This window comes from Takifugu rubripes, chromosome 7 (assembly GCF_901000725.2).
Source record: "Takifugu rubripes chromosome 7, fTakRub1.2, whole genome shotgun sequence".
Lineage (NCBI taxonomy): Eukaryota > Metazoa > Chordata > Actinopteri > Tetraodontiformes > Tetraodontidae > Takifugu > Takifugu rubripes.
Genome location: NC_042291.1, coordinates 456,922 through 473,937, shown reverse-complemented (window position 1 = coordinate 473,937; position 17,016 = coordinate 456,922). Strand labels below are relative to the sequence as shown.

General features: G+C 40.3%; 2 protein-coding genes and 1 long non-coding RNA gene across 3 annotated transcripts; 2 read left to right on the top strand and 1 right to left on the bottom strand.

Annotated features, from left to right (window-relative positions):
• Positions 1–105: 105 nt before the first annotated feature.
• LOC115250457 (uncharacterized) lies at positions 106–1,309 on the bottom strand. The gene is made up of 2 exons (XR_003889007.1): positions 1,263–1,309; positions 106–900 (listed from the first exon to the last, which is right to left on the bottom strand). It is a non-coding gene; the product is annotated as an uncharacterized lncRNA (long non-coding RNA).
• A 3,665-nt stretch (positions 1,310–4,974) lies between these two features.
• Positions 4,975–9,991, top strand: LOC101078729 (spindle assembly checkpoint kinase). The gene is made up of 5 exons (XM_011618218.2): positions 4,975–5,018; positions 6,176–6,340; positions 6,647–6,785; positions 7,260–7,367; positions 7,833–9,991. Exons 2-5 carry the CDS (start codon positions 6,195–6,197, stop codon positions 8,775–8,777), a joined length of 1,338 nt encoding a protein of 445 aa, XP_011616520.1. The 5' UTR covers positions 4,975–5,018; positions 6,176–6,194; the 3' UTR covers positions 8,778–9,991.
• Positions 9,992–13,968: 3,977 nt separating this feature from the next.
• Positions 13,969–16,054, top strand: dnajc28 (DnaJ (Hsp40) homolog, subfamily C, member 28). Its single transcript, XM_011618217.2, has 2 exons — positions 13,969–14,173; positions 14,863–16,054. Exon 2 carries the CDS (start codon positions 14,874–14,876, stop codon positions 16,032–16,034), a length of 1,161 nt encoding a protein of 386 aa, XP_011616519.2. The 5' UTR covers positions 13,969–14,173; positions 14,863–14,873; the 3' UTR covers positions 16,035–16,054.
• Positions 16,055–17,016: the final 962 nt, after the last annotated feature.

The following is a 17,016-nucleotide window of genomic DNA, read 5'->3' as shown; positions in this document are numbered from 1 at the left end:
TTTCAAAATGATTTTAGAGCTAATTATTTCAATTTGAAACGCAGTTTATTTATCCACCCACCAAGTTCTTGCATTTGTGGAAAAACTGAAGTTGGAGACATTGTACTCATTTTTTTTCTAAGTTTATTTGATTAGTTAGCAAACCTAGAAAGAAATTCAACAATTTTTCATCCAGCATCTGTCATTTTTATCAACATATATAGGGTGAATAAACATTTGCATGCACCTTTGCATATCCTCTTTTTGACCGCTAAAATATGTTTGGGCAGACATTTTATAGAGTCTCAGGCATGTTTAGATTTAATGTGATCCCCCCGGTTATCCTACACATATAGGACAAAAAACCAATCAGACTCACATTCTCTCCCCATGTCAATTTAGAGTCACTAATTGTCCTATCCCAAATGCTTCCTCCTATAGGAGGATGATGAGTATCTGGGGAGAATCTAAGCAGATACAGGGAACGCATGAAATCTCCACACAGAAAAGTCGCAGGGCAATTCAATCATGGGCCATCAGGCTGTGCTAACCACTGCACTACCGTGGAAGGACAGCATCAAAAGTCCATTAGACTAAGAGACTATATGGTGTCCATGCCTACAGGGATAAGACGTGCTACAATATGTAGCGATTAACCAGTTTACCATATGTAGCAACACACTGTGAAAACAGTTTAAAACTCTGGAAAAGTCTGTGAAGATTTCTTGATCCATCACTCAAAGCTGTATGGATGATTGCATAGTTGAATAAAGCTCATGTGTAATGTCACCTTTGTGCAAAGGTCAGTTGAGAGTCAATTGGTTCTTTAGAGTGATGAGACAAAAAGTGTGCTTTTTGGCCATGAGACTACGCAATAGTTTTGGAGCACATGATCATAGAGATGGGTCTCAGCAGCAGGCCCTGGAAGTTAGAAGAGAGTAACATGAATGCAGAAAAATATCACTATCCTTTAACCTGGAGCAAAATCTGACTCAATCTGCAAGAGAGACCCCTAGCATCCATCAAAAGCTGCACAGAAATGAATAACTGTGACCAGATGTGCTAGCCTCACTGGGTCATATAATAATAATAATAATAATAAAGACACTCTATTTATACAGAACCTCTCAAACAAAGTTATAATGTGATTAACAATTATCAACACAGTCAAATACAGGGACAGTAAAATATAATCAACAATAAAAGTGAAAATATTCAAGAGAATGTGTGACAGTAAAAGTGAATTTAAAGACAACTCAAGAGATATTGTTGGATTGCAATACCTGTCGTGTGTCACTGCCAATCCGCGTGTTCTTTAAATGAAGACTTCAAGTAAACAAATGCCAATTTCAAAATGTATTTACAATAAAATTATTTCAAGATACAAATATTACAGAGCTCTGGGCCAGTTCATAACCCTACAAACAACAGAGTCAATTGTCAGGGCATGAAGTCTGACCGCCTAACTATCCCTTGGCCCAGTCTTTTATAGAACAATATATGTAAATTATTGATGCTAATTCAGTCCAATCCAGTCCTTCTTCTTGGATGACCTCATCTTCTTCTTCCCGCCTCATTTGGTGTTGGTGCAGTCCTTCTTCTCCATTTTCTTCCCAGATAGCCAGGTCAGAGGTCATTCCTGCCGAGGAACTTATCCACACCAGTAAACTATTCAGTCACGTTTTACGATGGGGGTTTACCACTTTCCGTCTGACTGTCTCCAACTGTCTAAGCAGTATTCATGTCAAGGAAGGGTCAACTGACTGCTTATCTTTATTCCACTTACTAAACCTTCTACTATTCCTAACTTCTAAAGTGCTTATAACAGAAAACAGAAACATATGGTACAGCACATGATAATAAAATAAAGACAATTCTCTTCAATATAAATGTGACATTTATATAATAAAAATGAAATAATGTTTTGGGATGATTTGCCCCAGAGGTGGCATGTTGGTAGAATGGCGGTGGGGGATAAGGTGTCACCAATGGTTACAGACAAGGACGTATTTGACAGAACAAATACAATTCAAGAAAGGAACCAGCACAGAGCCCCATCAGTCAGTATGATTACACCTCACTTGAAAAAAACAAATTATTGCCTCCGTCTGACTAACTGGACAACTGAAGTGCAAGTAAATGGTGTTGGCATACAGCCTTCGTGCCTGCCTCTCGAAATCAACATGACCAAGAGGGAGAGCATGTATCTTACCTGCGTAATAGTGAGATAAACAAAGCTGTATGATCACTCATGTTCCTGTCGTTTGAAATGTCGGTCTGCCCCCTGGCTCCCTTTTTTTTTATTATGTGTCAATAAAATAACTGGAAAGGGGTCCATATAAACCCATTGGGAATAACCCATAACGCCACCTTGTTTGGGAGCAGAAGCTATTGTCAGTTGTTCGTTTTAATCCATTGCATATAAACTGAGACAACAAATTCTGACAAGGTGCTCACTTTTGAGCGTGGCTCCTTTAGGCTGAGCATTTACTAATTAACATGAAGATGCATGTTTGCAATTTGTTTTTTTTATAATGGCCAAATTAAACACACGCTTGTTAAAAGTTACCCATGTGAGAGGGAATCTGGGAGTTTTGCATTATTAGGTGTTTCAATAGGGAGAGGAAGCCATTTGTTTTGCTGTGGAAATCTATTATTTCTGTATACATCTTCATTTGATTGGGGTGAATGTAACTAAATAGGCTGTGAGGCTACAGGCTACACACATCATACACTCATCCTCACACGTTCACTTCTGTTTGCTAAAGTTAACTATATTAAATTTGGATTTATCATGTATAATGGATTCAATCAGTGTATGCTGATAAGCTGTTGTGGTCACCACATTTCAGTAACTATTATTTTTTGTATGACATACCTGGGCTTGATTGTTGTCAGTTACCAAATCCATCTTGGCCATTCATAAAGGGGGATAGTTGGTAGCTAATGCTAATTCTGATTTTAATCAAAAATGCATTTTCTCCCAGTTTTCATAGTACGCTTTAAGAAAATGCTAAAGGGGTCTATATGTAAGAAGCATATTTTTAAGACTGATTCTTTAACCTTACAGGGCTTAACCACAACAAAAAAGATGAATTAAAGTAGAAGTTACCGTTGCATATTATCTCTGAGTTTTAGTACACTGAAATGCTTGTTTGTTTTGGCAGTATAAAATGTATTATATAGCTGTTCTTTTGCGCTGTGTTCAACCAAAACATGCCTCATGAGATCTGTGTTCCTCATATTCAGCATTGAAGACAGACGTCTCTGCCATATTTTGGAAGACTGTCACAGCTGCGGGCAATCATGCCCTTGAGCCGCTTTGTGCCGCACACCTGTTGTGCATCAGGACTCTAATGAACGCTCATCTTAAACCCCAGGGGCACACCTGCTCTCTGCCAGATCGTTATTCATTCCCGATGACTTTCCAGCGCATTTCTGTTTGCCTGCCTGCCCGGTTCCGACCTTGCCTGTTCCTGACCATTATGTTTAGCCTGCTCCCCGGTAAACTCTGTCTGCCTTCTGCCCGATCTCGACCCTGCCTGTCCCCGACTATTCTGTTCTGCTCGCTCCCCGGTGAATCCTGTCTGTTGTCTGTTTCCGACAATAAAGTGGTGTTCAGCCAATCCCGTGTGTCGCATTTGGGTTCTCATCTGGTGCCTGACAGAAGACATTTAATTTCCTGTCCGCTACATGTAAAGAGCCTGTCCAGGTACGGGAGGCTCATTCCATCGCTACTTTTATGATTAAGCTTAAAACCTACCTCTTTGAAAAAGCTTATTGTTACTAATTCTGGAGTTCCAGTTACTATTATAGACAGACAAATTATCATACTTAGGGAGTCGTCTAATCATTAGGTTAACATCTAAGCTATGCGGTTACAGGCCAAGGCTGCCGGGTCCGGAAACATGATCACCTGACAGGCCTCTGTCACCCCACTGGGTCATGGTTTCCTCTCCTGTCCTCTACTTTCCTCCTCATCAAGCAGACTAGTTATGCTGATTCTTGTGTAGTTTTTCCGCCGCCTTCGGAGCTGCATGATGACCTCCGGCCCCACTGACCCGCTGTATAAATAGTGTATTTTTGTATGTGTTTCTGTGCTCTGTGCCCGTACTCTCCTCTCCTCTCCTCTCCTCTCCTCTCCTCTCCTCTCCTCTCCTCTCCCCTTCTCTTCTTTTCTCTCCCTCTCCTCTCCCTCCCCTCTCCCTCTCCCTCTCCCTCTCCTCTCCTCTCTCTCTACTCAGTCGGCCATCAGCAGTAGGGTCCCCCTACATGAGCCTGGTCCTGCTCAAGGCTTCTTCCTATTAAAGGGGAGTTTTTCCCTGCCACTGTTGCTTGTCTGGGGTCAGGTCCTGGGATTCTGGAAAGCACCTTGAAACAATTTTGATTGTAAAAGATGCTATATAAATAAAGATTGATTTGATTTGATTTTGAAGACTTGTACCAATTCTGCCATCAGACTTTGTGTGTTAATTTGTTATTTCTCCTACATTGGTTGACGTAATCTTTTTTTTTTTTTTTTTACAAATTCACATTAAAGTTTTCTGATTTTTAAAAAGCACACACAACAATATCCATCATCATTAAGTGGTTATAATCTATATTATTTCTATATCTAGAAATTGATGGGTTCTGTTCTTTTGATTAGCAGTGGCAGACACTGCTGATGGGTGCCAGGCTTGATTTCTGTGTGTGTATCGGTAGGTAAGGTGGGTTGTTGGACTACAAATGAAGGCCACAAGCTGGACACGCACACACACGCAGGTTCATGCTCAAGACAGAGGGCAATAAGCAGCGGTTGGGCACGATGGTAGAGATGGGCCAGAACAGAGGCACGTGGATAAAATTTCTGTGGAATTTTCGCACAACCGTTTTTTCCACTCCAGAGAATTTGTAATTCCAGTGCAGCACCCAGGCTTGCCTGGTTTACTCAGGGCAATGAGCCACACGCACGTAGGCGTGGACCAGCTATAAAGAGGTAGAAGCACGTCAACTCCAGTCAAGACCTGACAGAGCAGACCTGTTTTCTCAACAGAAAGGTAGGGAGCTTTACCATACCAATGTTTTTCTTCAATAGCTTTTGAAAAGATTCGTAATAAGTTTGGGTTTCATTTCACCTTCTTTACACCTCGCTATGAGATTTTTGATTAACACATTTTGAAAAACTTAATTAGGTTTTATTTTTGTAAAATGCAGGGCATATTCACTACAAAGTATAATATATATATATATATACTTTATAATATTAGAGATAAAGCTTCAATTTAATATCTAAATTACACTGTTTTCCTGTTACAGCCACATGATTAAAGTAGTGCTCTAGGTAACTCAGAAAAGCAAACGTTCATGTCCTCCTGTGGATTTACCAGTTTGTCCGCTTTGTACAGTCCAGTTGTACATCAAACAGTTTAAATTCAGTGTAAAGTGGGTCACAGATTCTCTGTGGTCTTTACACGGTTCTTCCAATTCAACTCATAGAAGTTTTTTTTTTTTTACAACAGTCAAGTGTCTGTATATATTTTAGGCTATTGGGTATCATGATATCCTCCTATATTCTTCATTATTACAAGCTACAGAACAAACCCAATCAGATTTCTGGGATTTGAGCAGTCTTTCCTGTGATAACACAGTTCTGACATATTTTTTCTGTCTTTTCTCACTGAACAGAATGGAAATTGACAGCTTTGGCTGCCATTTTGGGTACTCTAATGATACACAGTTGATATAAAACCTTTTTTAGCTCTTCTCATGAAATGATTCTTACAATGATAAATACTTTATTCTTATCAAAACTGTATTAATCAATTTAGGCTGTATATGAATCAGAATACAAAAAGGAATATGTTGAGAGCCAAAATAATCCCACCTTATAAAAATTAAGTACGGTAAATGTAGTTATAAAAACTCCAATAAACCTAAATTGTAGTTGATTGACTGCTATTTGTAAAGTTTTGCCAGAAAAGTCACCAAATCTCATACTTGAATGAATTATAGTGACTATTTTAATTGTAAATGAGAATTGTCATACTAAATTAGTTCAGTATTCAGTATCAATAAACATTAATACACATGCTTTTTTCAAACTACATAAAAATTGATATAAATCGATAGAACAGCAGCAGTAAATTCTTAAAGTCATCATAATTTACAGTCTTAAAGAAGAAATAAATGCAATTTTATCAATTTTTGTCTACAGCTGTCACAACAGGACCTAAATGGCATATTCCACCAGCACGCTCGCACAGGGCTGCTTTGGGAAAGTGTACAAGGAGAAATACAATGATACCTGGGCTGCAATTAAAAAGGTCCCACACCATCTGATCAATAAGAAAGACTTGGAAAGAGAGTGTGATGTCTACAAGTGAGTAAAAAACTTGACCTCTGGAAAGTATCTGGAAGGCAAATGCTTCTGCCAGGTTTATTTTATTACATTTTGTTTCTGGAAAGAACCAATTATCAAGCAAGGGCACGATTAAATGGGTGTTAATGAATATGAAAATAAACCAGGTTGCTAATTTTTTGATCACAGGAAATATGCAAGTTCTATTAATTTTTACTGGTTGGTTTACACCAAGTGAAAATGCACTCTGTGTATTGACTGGGTTTGGAGTGGGAAGCATTTCTTTGCTGAACTGTTTAATTTAAATAATTTATTTATTTTCTCCAGCAAGGCAAATCATCCCAACATAGTAAAGCTTCTGGGCAACATAACTCTCACGGATGGTAAATGGATAATTCCTTTAGAGTTTATCTTCGGAGAGGACTTGGAGACCACCATCTTTAATGCATCTAAGTCAAAAATACAGGTAAAGCCTTCATAACACACTATTCAGGGTAATAACAAAGACAATAAAAAAGACAATTGTGTAACCCAAAATATGAAAAAAAAAGTCACCTATAACACTAGATATCTGGGATATCTTTTAAAGTCGAGTAAAATCATAACTTAGTCAGTAGCGGTTCAAAATCAATAACTATCTAGCAGAGTATTTTTGTAGTTTGAATTTTCTTTTTAAAGTACCGGTACATAAAACGATATGAACAAAAGGTTTAAAAGACAAAAATCTAGTTGGTGTTTTTTGTTTGTTTTTGTTTGGGCATCCCAATGTGTTTTTTTCTTTAATGAAAAAAAAAAATTCTCAGAAAAACATAACTCATTTGTAATCATTAGTAATTATGGATAAAAGGGAACAGGCGCAATATAATAATAACAAAAATCTTCAGAAAAAGATTTGTTGCTAATTGGACGCTGTTGAATAAGAAGTTCTTTCTCTCTACAGCTGAGTCCAGCTGTTAAAAGCACCATTATCATCGGCATGTGTGAAGGATTGCTTCATCTCCACTCCAAAGATATAGTCCATCAAGACCTCAAACCTGAAAACATCATGGCGAGTAAAACGTTTATGTTCTATGAGCTTTTGTAGACCTCATATAAATTAAAATGATGAGGTCACATTTAGTGATAAGACAGATTATATTTCCATTCCTTGTTCCATTGTAAAATTATGTAACATCACAATTACAAATGTAAAAAGTTTATCCACCATCTCCTTAAATGTGATGTCATTAACAAACTGTAAATGAAACTTTTCATCACATTTCTTTGTATTCACAAATGCAACTTAGACTGGTGAATGGTGCGCTAACTGAATGTTGGTGCACAACCAAAACACCTGTTTTTCCTTATTTAATGAACCACTTCTGTCTATGCACAGTAACCTGTTTTATCCTTAGTTTGTAGTTATTGAATTGTATCATGTTACTGAATAAATCCATACAGCATTGCTTTCAAATTATGAATGATATTAACGTGAGCATAATCCAGCTTTTAAACTTTATCATCTGTTGTCCAGGTGGAGCATGCTACAAATAGAGCAGTGATCATTGACCTAGGACTAGCAAAGTTCTTCCGACGTGGTCTTAACTCTGCTATTGACATGGGAAATGAGGCCTATTCTGCGCCTGAGGTGTTGAACAGGCAGAGTCAGAGGGATCAGCGCTCAGATGTTTGGGCCATGGGGAAGATCATCGCTGAGCTCTGTGCACGGATTCGACTGTACACACCCACCGTCTGTCCTGCCAAAATTAAGGAAACCTTGAAAAGTCAGCCGTACTGTAATGCAGTGTCCAGGATGGTGGAGACAGATCCATCTCTAAGGGCCTCCATGGTCGGGGTCATGAGTGACATACGAAGGGCTGGAGGTGCCGGCATTGTCATTAATACTCCCATTCAAATGGATCACCTTAAACCAACTTCACCTAAGATTAATGCCAGAAATCAGTCTCCATCACCAGCAAACAGAGGTATATCTCCTTTAAACAGGGACCTATCACCAGTGAACAGGCCACAATTACCATGGAAGAGGGACCTATCACCAATGAACAGGGCTGCATTGCCTTTTAAGAGGGATCATTCACCAATGGGAAGGGCCAGATCACCATTTAAGGGGGACCAATTACCAAAGAACAGGGCCATATCACCATTATTGAAGGATCCATCACCACTTAGGAGGTCTCCATCGCCACTTAATTTGGATCACTCAGGTAAACCAGACACAAAGGCGTTATGGCCGCCAGGCCCAAAAGGTGGACAAGACCTCGCTCAAGACTTCTCCAAAATCATGCTGTATGAAGAAGCTGCTAAAAACCTACCCTGTGACCTCCCCACAACTGGGAGAATAGTGGTGCGGCGCTTCGAGGAGAAAAACGGGACAGTTGAGTCATGGGAACAGAAGGAGGTGGTGACTCGCGATGGAAAGATAGTCAAATACGACGATGTCAAGTTTAATAGCAAGTGAAAGCTAAATCCTGAATTCCACTTTACAAAGTTCCTGTTTTGCGGACACATAAATGAAGCAGCAAAACAGGAGTGGAGACTTAGCTCAAGTCATTCGCACACCAAAGTCCAAAAAACAATTGTCATGACGGCATCAGCAGTGGAACTGGTAGAAAATGTATCTTTTAAAGTTACACCATTCAAATCATACTTTATTTATATGCCATTATGGCTAAATTTGACCGGCACAAAGTGCTCCCAATGAACAAAACCAACAAAGAAAACATCCGACCCTCCCTCTCCCACACAGAAATACATAAGTGGTCCCTTTCACATGCCCATGCGCACACAGACCCACACTGAGACCTGAAATGGGGAAGAGACCAACCACACCAAGAGGTCTCGGCTTCCCCATTGCTAGACCAAAGACAACTCCCAAGTCCTACAAAAAGACTTTAAAAATGATGGTGTGGTAAATTTCTTCTGGTGGTGGTCGAGAGGTACTGATGTAAAAGGAATCTTCGTAGACACCGACTTAGTTTTAAGAGATGTTTATTGGAGAACAGTCAGGTATCAGTCGGACACTGCAGCTTGACCGAGGGAGGATTTTGTGGTCCCGATGGTGAAGATCTCTGAAGTGCTTTGTTCGGTAGACCCTTATATATGGTCAAGTAAACACATTCCTTTCTTGTGACCTCATGACACAATATAACCAACCAAATGGTATAGAGTCCAGTCTGAGAACCCAGGAGCCTTTGGACCCCTGTACTCCTTCACAGCAAGTCTTCTTGGGGGATAACAGGACATTAAATTACGAGCACAGAAAAACATAGGTGACAGAACACAAATGGAACATGTTGAGATGGTGCCAGGATGGCTGAAAAAGAAGATAAGATCTCCAAAGCTAAGATCCTCAGAGGTCAAAAGTCAGGATCTGCTCGGGATCAATACACATTCTTCAGACACTACAATGGCAACTGCAACCACAGTGGAAATGTGACTGAGCATCCTGGGCCTTCACAGTTGCCAAGAAACAAGCATTTCCATTTCTTTGCAAATATTTTTTTAGCATTTAACTTGGAATGTGAACATTCTTTCTTCCAGACGGTTCAGATTTTTATTTCTTTTGAAAAAGTTTGTTGCCAAAATTGTAAAATGTAAAAAAAATGTAAAATGTAAATATTACCCATAAAGTCTTTAAGTACATTCCAGTGTGTATATATATATATAAACACATTCTTTTCTTGTGATATATATATACTAGTGTGTGTGTGTGTGTGTGTGTGTGTGTGTGTGTGTGTGTGTGTGTGTGTGTAAATATATATAACCATATACTGGTTTTAATTTGCTGTTGGCTGCAGGTAGAAAATTCTTTATGTGCTATGTTTACATTGTGCAGCTGACATGTAACCTTAATTTTTGTCAGTATAATTCAAGCAACTGGACATCAGTTACCATCAATAGCAGGACCCACAATACTGTTAGTTAGTGTTAGTGTTAGTTAGTTAAAATCGATCTGTTTAACAGAATACCACAATTTAAAGTGTCTGTAATGATATATTTGATTTGCTTAAATAAGTCAATTCATCTTTATTTGTATAGTGTCTGTTAAACTAAAAGTTGTCTTCAGGCGCTTTACAGAAACCCAGGACCTAACCCCCAACAAGCAACAGCAGCGAGGAAAACCTACATTGTAACAGGAAGAAACCTTGAGCAGGACGAGGCTTGTATAGTGAATGTGGCTGTAAAGCGCCTCGTAGGTCAGGAGAAGTACTATAAAAACTCTTCTTGATTTAATGGCAGCCAATGAAAAGAAGCCATCATTGTCAAGACTCATTTTGGATCAGCTGGAGGCTTCTCATTGAATTATTTCAGCATCTCTATAATAATGAACAACAAAAATCCAAAATGCTTGGACTGGATTTTCAGTATCATGTTGGGTCAATATGTTCCTAATATTTGCAATTTTCCACACATCAATCAATCAATCAATTAATCTTTATTTATATAGCGTCTTATACAATCAAAATTGTTTCAAGGCGCTTTCCAGAAGGGGGACCCTCCTGCTGATGGCCGGCTGGGTAAAGAGAGAGGAGAAGGGGGAGGACAGGTAGAGGATAGGATAGGTAGGAGAGGAGAGGAGAGGGGTAGAGGAGAGGAGAAGTAGAGTGAAGGGGAGGTAGAGGAGAGGAGAAGGAGGAGGAGGAGGAGGGGAAAGAGGAGAGGAAAGAAGAGGAGAGGGAGAGGAGAAGGAGAGGAGAGGAGAGGAGAGGAGAGGAGAGGAGAGGAGAGGAGAGGAGAGGAGAGGAGAGGAGAGGGAGAAGGAGAGGGAGAGGAGAGGCACAGAGCACAGAAACACACACAAAAAATATGATGCACAATCACTTTAGCGGGGCCGGAGGTCATTATGCAGCTCCGAGGGCGGCGATACCTGTAAATAAATAGACGGGGGGGGGGGGGGAGAGAGAAGCAGAAAAACTACACAAGAATCAGCATAACTAGTCTGCTTGATGAGGAGAGGAAAGGAGAGGAAAGGAGAGGAGAGGAGAGGAAACCATGACCCAGTGGAGTGACAGAGGCCTGTCAGGTGATCTTGTTTCTGGACCCTGGCAGCCTTGGCCTATAACAGCATAACTAAGATGTGACCTAACGATTAGACGACCCCCTAAGTATGATAATTTGTCTGTCTATGATAGTAACTGGAACTACTGAATTAGTAACAATAAGCTTTTTCAAAGAGGTAGGTTTTAAGTCTGATCTTTAAAGTAGCGATGGAGTCAGCCTCCCGTACCTGGACAGGGAGCTGGTTCCATAGCAGGGGGGCCTGGTGGCTAAATGCTCGGCCCCCCATTCGACTCCTGGAAACTCTGGGAACCACAAGTAGACCAGCATTCTGAGAGCGGAGCGGTCTATTGGGCTGATAAGGTATCACTAGCTCCTCCAGGTAGGATGGAGCTAGGCCTCTGAGGACCTTGTAGGTCAAGAGAAGGGTTTTAAAAATTATTCTAAATTTAACGGGCAGCCAATGAAGAGATGCCAGTACAGGAGTTATGTGGTCTCTTTTGTCAATACCTGTCAGAACTCTGGCTGCAGCATTTTGGATCAACTGGAGGCTTCTTAAAGAGTTGTTTGGACACCCTGATAATAAAGAGTTACAGTAGTCCAGCCTGGAAGTAACAAATGCATGGACTAACTTTTGAGCATCATGCCGCGTCAGCAGTTTCCTGATCTTTGTGATGTTCCTCAAGTGAAAAAAGGCACTTCTAGAGACTAATTTAATGTGTGAGCTGAAGGAGAGATTTTGATCAAAAGTTACTCCTAGATTCCTCACAGAGAGACTAGATGTTAATGAGATACCATCTAGAGTGATCATGTGATCTAATCTATCCCTGAGAGGTTCAGGACCAAACACCATGACCTCAGTTTTTCCTGGGTTAAGGAGGAGGAAATTTGAAGACATCCAGGACTTTATGTCTTTAAGACAGGTCTGGAGCTTCACTAACTTCTCTGTCTCCTCGGGTTTCATGGATAAATAGAGCTGAGTGTCATCAGCATAACAATGAAAATTTATCCCATGCTGCCGAATAATGTTCCCTAAGGGGGAACATGAAAAGAGACATTTTTAATTTAATGTGATATAAAAGTTATAATCAAAGGTTCCAACAACATTCCTCACAGAGAGATTCTTGTCATGACGTGATCTTCTCCATCCCTGGACCAAACATAATGACTTAAATTTTAAATTTTGGCTAGATTGTCTGAATGTATGTTCTTGAGACAAGCCTGGAGTTTCACTAACTGCTCTGTCTACTCTGGTTTCATGCATACATAGAGCTGAGTGTCATCACCACTCACCATAATGTATTTCTGTATGTATTCTCTATGATCAATGCCTCTCCTCTCCTCTCCTCTCCTCTCCTCTCCTCTCCTCTCCTCTCCTCTCCTCTCCTCTCCTCTCCTCTCCTCTCCTCTCCTCTCCTCTCCTCTCCTCTCCTCTCCTCTCCTCTCTCTCTACCCAGCCGGCCATCAGCAGGAGGGTCCGCCTACATGAGCCTGGTCCTGCTCAAGGTTTCTTCCTGTTAAAGGGGAGTTTTTCCTTGCCCCTGTTGCTTGTCTGGGGTCAGGCCCTGGGATTCTGGAAAGCACCTTGAAACAATTTTGATTGTAAAAGACGCTATATAAATAAAGATTGATTGAAGATTGATTGATTGAGTGATTGACCGCAGCAATGAAAATGTATTGCATGCTGCTGTATAATTTTTCAGGAAGAACTGTAAAAAGGAGTGGCCCAAATAGTACACACCTAAGCAAAGCATTGCTCAAGAACAAGGTTTCAGATCAAATGGAACTGGTTTCTACCTGCTGCAGGCAGCAAGCTGCCAGTAATTATAAGGTCAACAATTCCTGTTATCTCTCCTGAAACCACAAAAGGGAGGGATTTAAATGTTTTGCCGCTTCATGGTCGGAAATAATATACCACATGTAGCCTTGTGACATGACCCTTCTCTTAGAAAGCTGTAATCTCTCACTGGCTGGTTTCCTGAACAGCCAGCACGTCATTTATATAGACGGACATTTCTATAGATTTACAGAAGGGCTCGGCTCATGGTTAACTCACAAGTTATGGGATTGCTACACACTAGATAGCTCATTTGTATTTAGGTCAAATCTATAGTATTTGTTTATACTTGGGTACCCTCATATTTCTGCTGTCAAACTTTTGACATACTATGAAGTAATGCTGCCTTTTTGACTTTGTCTTTTGATACACTGAAAGACATATAGGAAGCTGGGTGGAGTTATGAGATTTGTTTTGATATGATAAGGCAGAGACATTAAGGGAGTTGTAACAGGTAAGGCAAGGCACCTTTATTTGTATAGCACATTTCATGCACCGGGCAATTCAATGTCCTGTGCATAGAAACATTAACACTTTCAAAAGAAAAAACATTAAAAAACACAACAAAAAAACTTGATTATTAAAACAATTGTGATTTAAGATATACGATGTCCAGCTTTAAAGAAAACTTTCTTTTAAAATAATTAAAAGAACAATTCATTATTAATGTATTGTTATTGTTATCATCACCACTATTTTATCATTACTATTGTTTTTCATCTTTGACAGTTTCTGCACATCAGATCAACTACTCTTGACTATTTTCACTTGTTTACACCTTCTCCACTCTTCTTTAACTTCACTGGGTCCTGACAGCGGAAGCATGAAAGCGCCTCAATGACGTTTTCCACATTATTTTGTTCCGGATATTTGAGAATTCAAGCGACATACCATCAGCAGATGGTAGGGGGTGCTACAAACTACAACACGGCTCGATGTTGTGTTCAGGAAGAAGAAGACGAAGGACAGCAGCAGCAGCAACAACAACAAATGGTAGAATGCAGGTTTAACCTTGCAAGGTGAATTCTGAGGGATTTTTGTGGTCCTTTTTATTATGTAAACGCTAATTACTTACTATTTAACTTAGTGTTTGTTTACATTTTTATTAATCCTAGCTTAAATTTGTACGAAAGTGTTATGCAGGCCGTGGTTGCGGAAAAATGTCATTTTATAGATTACTGTATACACGTGTGTCTGTGAAAGCAAACCTAAACTTTATACACTTTAACACCAGTGTGCATCATACAGCATGATACAAAGCACATTATTACGAGCTTTGCACTAATAATTCATTTTATACAGGTTACTCACTTTGTTATTGGCATAAGAATGGCATAAGATTTTGAACATTTCTTTAATCCATTTTGTTAATGTGATTCCATGTTCTGGTCAAATTAATTGTTGACTGCAAAAGCAATATATACTTTTTATATACAATTTATATACCGGCATATAAGCAATAAATATTTGATATACACTTAATTTTTTAAGTCTGGAATGCAGGAACATCCTACACCTTTGACACTTAAGCAGGAAAATAGCAAGGGATTCTTAATAGTTTAGTTTCCCACTTAATTAAAAAAAATAAATTGGGGAAAGATCATATGTCTTCAAATCGCTGCCCGTAAATCTAATCAGTCGCGATTCATTTGAAAAATGTCCATGATATTTTTTTTATGTGTTTGTGATTTCTCTTTTTTATCTGTAGAATTGCTGGAAATGAGTTGCCTTTCCCACTGGCTAGTTCCCCGAGGCAGCATTTTCCACAACCAATTTCTGCTGGTCTTGTCTACACAGTCCTGCAGGGTCAGAATTTTCAGCTCCAGGACTCAGATTAAGCAAAGCCTGCGTGAAAGCTACAGACTTCTGCAACTGCCTCCTGAGGGAAACAGTAGTCTTGCACAGGTGAAAGAGGCTTATTTGCCACTAGCCAAACTTTACCATCCAGACTCCGGAGCTCCAACTGCGAATGCTGAGCTGTTTGCTAAGGTTGAGGAGGCCTATCGAACTGTGCTGGCACATCAACGCAAGACCAAGCAACCGCATCAGGAGAAGACCATAGAAGAAGAGGAGAAAAGACATGCAGCCCTTGCACACAGACACTATCTTAATTATGAGGGTGTGGGTTCAGGCACGCCTTTCCAGCGTGAGAGTCAGTACCGGCAGATTCGCGTAGACAGAGCAGCTGAGAAAGTCTTAAATTACCGGCAAAGAGAGCACGAGAGAGCAGCTGCTGCAGAGGGAGAGCTGGTGGAACGCGATGTACGTCAGCGTAGCCACAAAATCAAGATCACGCAGGCAGTGGAACGACATGTGGAGGACCTAATTCAGGAATCCATGGCCAGGGGAGATTTCAGAAACCTAAGTGGAGCCGGAAAGCCACTCACCAAGTTCGAGCACAATCCATATGCTGATCCCATGATGCACAACCTCAACCGTATCCTCGTAGACAATGGTTACCAGCCACCCTGGGTGGTCACGCAACGTGACATCCGAGAAACCATAGGTCATATCAGAAAAAGATTACTGGTGGGCAGGATCAGGCTTGGTAACCCCATGACCCCCAAAGAGCAAAGCCAATGGGAGGAGCTTTGTGCATCTGTACAGGAGGACTTAGTAAAACTAAATAAGACGGTGGACAATTACAACCTTATTGTGCCCATGCTCACCATGCAAATGGTTCACTTCAGTTTGTCCCGAGAGCTTGACCGTGCTGTGAAAGGGGCCCATCAATACAAAATGGACCAATGGAGAGAAAAAGAGAAGGACAGAGAGAGGCAGAAGGAAGAGAAAAAAAGCGCAAACTCAGCACAAAATCATAAAAATAGCAAACACACCCTTATGTATTGGATAAAAAATGTGTTTAAATTAAAACATTAAAGTCATAATCATTCCTCTTATCCCTTATGATTTTTATGTTCCTCTAAATTGTAGGCCGTAAGGCTGTGATACAGTAACTAATCTACACAGGCCAAGCAACAGGGATTAACAAGTTAAATCAACCTACATAACTGAAAAATCAGAAGGGCATGTTGACCGTCATTGTTTTAAATTATATTGGCTTGATACACTGAAGCATTTTATTTATTAATTACTCCTATTCAAAGTTAAGGTAAATGGAAAAAAGATTTCATATTTCAGGGCGTGGTGAAAGTAGGGTAGGTCAATCCAGGCTCGTAGCTAAAGTAGGATTGTAGATGATGACAGGCTCCTTTCTCCTGGCTCCATTACCTGGTGTCCCCTGGTACAGAGCCTGAGCGACACCCATGGAGGGGGTCGTAACCTTGGCCCAGTCATGTGCAATATACTGATGGTAGAGATCGTTCGAGCCTTCCAGTTTCTTGGAGCGGATGAAGCGGAGCATGATACCAAATGTGAAAAAGCTGAACATGCCGACCACCAAAATGATGTAAATCACACCTTCAGACTGAGTGTGTGCCCCTTGTGTGGCGAGGTTGGTTGTATTCTGAGGGGCCAGAGGAGACAAAAAACTTGTGCTGTTGAGAAAATGTTGTAGGAAGGAGAGTAAGAGAGGCTGTACATCTGTAGAGTTGATTTGGGGCATAGCTGACCTCTGCTGGATATTCATGAAACTGCATCGGAAGGAAGCATATACAAAGAACTCTTATATATGTGTATACGTATAAACCGCATGTGTGTGTAGACAAATATGTATATATATACACACACACACACATATATATAACTTTCAGGTAAACATGAAAGACATAAGAGGGGCCTACCGTTCATTGAGATGGCAACAGTTCTGCTGTGGTGGGCTTCAGTAGCTGTTGATCATGTGTGTCCAGCAGAATAAGGAGAAGCCCCAGGTCCTGTCAAGTCCCATGTGAACTACACTATG